This window comes from Austrofundulus limnaeus, unplaced genomic scaffold, assembly GCF_001266775.1.
Source record: "Austrofundulus limnaeus strain Quisiro unplaced genomic scaffold, Austrofundulus_limnaeus-1.0 Scaffold2, whole genome shotgun sequence".
NCBI lineage: Eukaryota > Metazoa > Chordata > Actinopteri > Cyprinodontiformes > Rivulidae > Austrofundulus > Austrofundulus limnaeus.
The window spans coordinates 4,790,616-4,796,538 of NW_013952404.1; the positions used below are offsets into that span (position 1 = coordinate 4,790,616).

The window sequence follows — 5,923 nt, forward strand, 5'->3', positions numbered from 1 at the left end:
AGTTAAAGGGGATGCTTTATAATACAAATACACAATAAATGCTTTAAAATAGATATTTTTTAATTATTTCAAAAGCTGACTTAGCTACACTTTACACGTTTATAAAAACCTGTCATTTATACAACCAAGAAGTTAATTTCAAGATTAAAACCCACTATCTGCTTTGGGATTAATAATGATGAGTCAGATGAATATTATTGTGGTTATAAAAGTTATTTGAGAAAATTTCTCAGATATATTGATTTTGGTTGAGTTTTAGCTTGTAAGGAGCTTTTTTTAATAGGAAACATTTTCAACTGTAAACCTACTTTTGTGAGTGCGTATTCAACAAAAATGAGCTCACTAGTGAAATTTAGCCTTTAGCCAAATATGTGACCCTTCATATCAAACCAAGGATTAAGTCAAATTTGGCCAAAATGACCTACAGTAATTACATTTTCAGATGTCTGCTTTTTAAGCTGCACTTTGATTCCTGGATCACTCTGATATCATGAGTGGTTCCAGAGATATGACTTGATTTGTCTTGTTAATCACAATATTACCTCAATATTTGGTCTGAATCTTATTTTAAGGTTATTCTAATGAGGAATTTTTGATGTCATTTTTAAAGAGAAAATGTCAAATAGTATTTGGATTTTAAGATTTCCCAGCTGGAAAGAAAAGCAGCTTCGCTAGCTCACTGGGAAATCATTAAAAACATTAAGACGTTTTTGCTCAAAATCTTTTATTTTTGTTGCCTCAGCTCAAAAAATGCTTCAAAAACGTCTTTAAGAAGACCCATCATTACACTACATTACATTCCACATTTGAATGACACTATCATTCAAATGATACATTGATATGATGGGTCACACAGAGGTTTTATTCATAGTTTTCTCATATTTAAACCTTTAATAATGACTAAAAATGGATTGTGATAAATGTGTTTTTGCACCAGCTTTTCCATTATTCACAACACACACCGTGATCATTCACAATTTTCTTTATTCATTTCAAATACAGCTTATTTTGCCATGACAGAAAGCCTCAGTGGGTCTTGAATCAATCATCATAGATCAAGTGCTTTAAAATTCAAACTTTACTGATTTTAATATTTTGTCTTGACTCAAACAGAAAAAAAAAAGAAAATAAAAACACTTCTCTTGGGCATTCTGACCTGAACACAGAGATTTAATGAGAGTGCACTGACATCCGTGTAGCTTTGAAAAAGTTCTTGTAAACAAACATGGTTTTAAGAATGCCTCACGAGTGAGAGAAATGTTCTCCACATGTGTTTCATTGTTCTGCTTAAACGGGTTTGGCGCTGGGTAGCTGCAGTGTTTGTACAGTAAAATTGAACCTTTGATGCAAAAAGAGTTTGTTGTTCATCRTCTGCAGTGACATCTCATCCTCGTCTCAAGAAAAGTGATAAATACTTCTTGAGGAAACTGATATTTCTGATGATCAACAAGCATTTTTTTCTGTTCTTATGCTGTGAGTACAGTAAATAATGATTACATTTGCAAATATGAATTATATTGACAAGTTAAATATATATTTTACATATAGCTAATGAGAACAAGAAGCCATCGAGTGACTTAATGACATTCACAAACATTAATATCAAGTTATAAAGTTTAAATGTAGCTWGTTTCTGCACATATCATATACTCAATAGTGGAACAAACACACCGGTTRTTCTGATCAAGTAGAGACTATTTTATGAAGCAAAAATTTATTACATTTTTCATCGATGCAAGCTGTCAAAACGTTTATTCCCAGATGTTTTCTTTAATGACAYTCTCAGCCTTGCACTGACAGCAAATGAAATACAGATAATTTGAATTAAATATTTTTGTTAAATAYAAAAGTCTCTGAGCAAGCATTATGATACTCACTTCTAAATGTCACTGATGGGAAAGTGTTTGTTGAAGGCATGCTGCTCATGCCGGGGAAACCAAGCCAAGCAGCTTCCCCCGGAGCTTGGTTCTGACGCTAAACCTGTCGGGCTTCAGTGTGAGACTGTAGGAGCAATTCAGAGAGAGCGGATCAGAGGGGTCGCTCTCAAAGCTGCACTGATGCAGCAAGACGGCTGTGAATAAAAACACCTGCACCTTGGCAATCTGGACCCCGATACAGCGTCGTTTACCGGTGGAGAAAATCATCACGCTGTTGGTTTTGTCTTTGTCCAGGGCGCCGTTCGCATCGAGCATGCGCGTGGGGTCAAACACGTGAGGGTCTYTCCACTTCTGAGGGTCGTGGTTGACGGACCACTGGTTGACGAAGACCGCCGTGTCTTTGGGGATGTAGAGACCTTCGATGATGACGTCTGCCGTGGTGGAGTGTGGGATGGTAACGGGGACGAAGCTGGTGAAGCGCATGGTTTCGTAGATGAAGGCGTCCACCAGGGCCAGGCTGCTCCTGTCCTCAACTGACGGCAGTCGGTCTGGACCCACCACTTTGTCGATGAGCTGCTGCAGTTCGGCTTGCATGTCTGGGTGCTTGACCAGGAGGAGGACGATCCACTGCATGGCAGATGACATGGTGTCTTGACCTGCTCCAATCAGATCTGTCATCGTTGCTTCGACAAACTCTTTGCTCAAAATGCTGTCCTCTCTGTGCTCAATCGCACCGATGATGGCGTCACTCATGTCTCGGGTCACTTCGGGGTTGAAAGTCTCTCTGTGCTGAGCCACCTTTGCTTTTACGTAGGTGAAGAACTCCTCGTTGATGCTCTTGAAGGTTTCGTAGACATTTCGGACCGGGTTAGGGAAGGACTGAAGCCAGGGCATGACATCGACCAAACTACCCGCCCCAACAGTTTCTCCAAACTTGTCCACTCTGCGCAACATGGCCCTGAACTCTTGGTCATCGTGTCCATATCTCCTTCCAAAGCAAAGAGCACACATTATATTAGCAGCAGCTACTGTGAACTCATAGGCTGGGTAAAAGTACTGTCCGTTGGTGCTCTGACGTAAAAATACTTGCACAAGTTCTGTGGCCTCTGCCAGTACGTGCTGCTCAAAGGCTTTTTTGGTTTGACTGTTTGCAGACGAAAAAGCTCTGAGCGTCGACTGGGCAACTTTCCTGTGTGCTTTCCACTGTTTGCTGTAATTAGTAAATGTCAAACTCCTGCCTCCAGAGATAATCTGGAAAGAGACGAAGTTCGGTCTGCCTGCAAACTCTGTGCCGTGCTGTATCAGTGCCTGATGTATGGCCCGGTCTCCATTCAGAACCACCACGTCGCTGCAGCCCAGTCGTATCTGGTACACGTTGCCGTATTTCTTGGCGAGCTTGGCAAAGGTGATGTGAGGCATCAGCCCCAGCTGCATGGCGTTGCCCACCACGGGCCAGGCGAAGGGTCCTGGCAGTCTTCTCTTAAGCCTGAGGTTTTTGACCCACAGACAGGCTTCCAGGCAGACGAGGAAGACGAAGGAGGCAACCAGAGCAGAATGGACCTGCCCGCTCCATTCCCTGATCAGGCTGCTGCTCTTCAAATTCAGCTCAGCATCAAGTGCCATTGTGACCAGGAAATCTGCAAGCTTTTTTTTCTCAAAGATGAAAAAATGAAAAAAAAAAAAAAGTTTTTAAGTGCTTTAATATTAATAAGGAAAAAATCTCATGCATCCATATCATGTAAAAAATAACATTTTATATATATAAATCAAACGCCAGTGAAGTCATAATAATATCTATTATTTCTCATCAGTCGGTGCTTTCATCAAGATTTAAGGCTCATGTGCCTGCATCTGCTCCTCTCCAGCATCTTAAATGTTTTGCAGTAGGTGGGCAGGGCTCAGGATAACTTTCACACTCCTCCCATTGTGGTAGCACTGTGAACACAACTGCAGTATATCATCTCTCTGCTGTTGGTCGCACTCACAGGCGCAGACTTTGGAGCGTGGAGCAACTCCGTGCACAGGAAGTTTGACCTGCTGCCGTCTACTCTGCCTAAAGAAGAAGAAGAAGAAGAAGAAGAAGAAGAAGAAGAAGAAGAAGAAGAAGAAGAAGAAAAGAAAACACCAGCAACTGGTGCTCGATTGAGACTGACTCCTGTCAAGAGATTTTCTTGCACTGATTGGAGAGTTTGCGAATCTGTACGCTTTGACAAACTTCTAACATGATTTATGTTCTGGCTGCAGGAGATTGTGCACGGTTTGTTTAACCCTAACAAGATTTAGAATGTTTTTTTCTTTAGTCATAAATACAATTAAGTGAATGCTTCTGTTATTTTCATTCAGTTCGCATGCTTTAGGAGTTTAAAAGTTAATTAAACTCTCTGCAAAAATCTGGAATCTGTGTATTGAAGCAACTTCGTTCTGTGACAATTTAACGTATTGTTTATTTACTACAAGCAGTAAAGTAATTGCGAAGATAATTTTGTCTTGTTAATGTTTTCCATGAAAATTTTGCTCCTGCATTCTTATCATAATTTGTCTAGTTTTTTTTTTTGTTAAAAAAATAAATTTTGGAAATCGCTTTGAGGATTTCATAATTTCTTGTGTTTTCTTTAATAGCTGCACAAAAAAAACTTTCATATTTTCTGTTGGCAGATCTCTCACACAAATCACATTTGCAAGTCTGCAAATTTACACACACACAAAAAAGAAAAAACAAATAACATCCCAGGTATAGTTCCCCTTCAAAGTCATCTGTTCTTTTCCCTTTTCTTTTTCAAATCCATCCCATTATTCCTCCCGACTTCAAAGATTGCCCCAATATGCTGAGTGAAAGTTTATGTAACAAATAATTCAGAGCAGACGAGCCATAAGTTATTGATGCTCGAATCTTGTTTTCTCTAACAAATAAACTTTGGTTCTGCCTGMGCTTAGGCACTTTGTCATGAAGCTCAACAAACCTCAGCTTGTCTCTCAGCAGGCACATCAAAGCTTCATTAGCGTTTCTTATTATATTGTTATGTCTGTATGTTTCTATGGATGAGCTCTTATAGATGAACTGATCAACAAGTGAATCTCCTAAAACACATCAGTCGCTTCTAGAAAACTTTCTGGTCCAGATGATGTTAAATCCCAGGATAAATCATCCTCCATGTCAGAGTTGAGGACAAAAASAAACAAACAAATAAAAAAGATTCTTCTTTCTCACCTGCTGTGAAGTTTATTTTTACAGGCAGGTAAAAACCCTGATTTAAAGCCGTGAGACGTTTCTGTATAGTCCCAAACTCGTGTAGCATGCAAGCAGCTCTTTGTGTATGGGTTTCAATTAGTGGATGTGCATGATATTTTCTTTGACAGACTTATGGGGCTGCTTTTGGTCTTTCATTGTGAAATAACAAAAAAAGAAGATAATTTATTGTTATACAAACCTGAACAAGTCATGCGACTGAAAAGAATAAAAAGCACGCACTGCTCTCTTTGGCCAAAAAATGTGACATCATAATAAGTGACTTTTTTTTTCTTTACATGTCACCTTCAAAATTCACAAATCCCTCTCATTTATTAAAGCAAATGCGGAAAACAATCAGTCAGCTGTAAAAAAAAATGTCAGCATACATATCTATATATATGATGTGTGTCTTTTTTTCAGTTGTGGCTCTGAGGCAGATCTTTACGGATGCTGAGAGTTTTCAAAGCTCTGCCTCGGAGCTGTTTGTCTTGAGYGATGCGGTGTGGCCGAAGACCAAAGCCCCCCGATTGATCCTCTGGTTAACCAGAACTCACAGCGATGTATTCAAATACACTGCCTGCACTGTGCATCCCTGTTTCTTTTCTCCCCCCATAGTTCCTATAGAAAGCACCCCCCCCCTCACACACACACACACCCACCACCTCCTCCTCAAGCATATGTGGCTACTTGCATCCCCATCATGCTAATTAGAGCCAGGTTTGTGGCTTAGGGAATGGGGGGGGGGACTTGGGTGGCAAGACAGAGGGCTTTGTGTGTGTGTGTGTGTGTGTGTGTGTGTGTGTGTGTGTGTGTGTGT

The 5,923-nt window shown here is 40.1% G+C and overlaps 1 protein-coding gene across 1 annotated transcript; it reads right to left on the minus strand.

Moving 5' to 3' along the window:
• Positions 1 to 966: 966 nt before the first annotated feature.
• LOC106520077 (cytochrome P450 1B1) lies at positions 967 to 3,713 on the minus strand. Its single transcript, XM_074559746.1, has one exon. The coding sequence runs from the start codon at positions 3,498 to 3,500 to the stop codon at positions 1,923 to 1,925; it is 1,578 nt and encodes a 525-aa protein (XP_074415847.1). The 5' UTR covers positions 3,501 to 3,713; the 3' UTR covers positions 967 to 1,922.
• Positions 3,714 to 5,923: the final 2,210 nt, after the last annotated feature.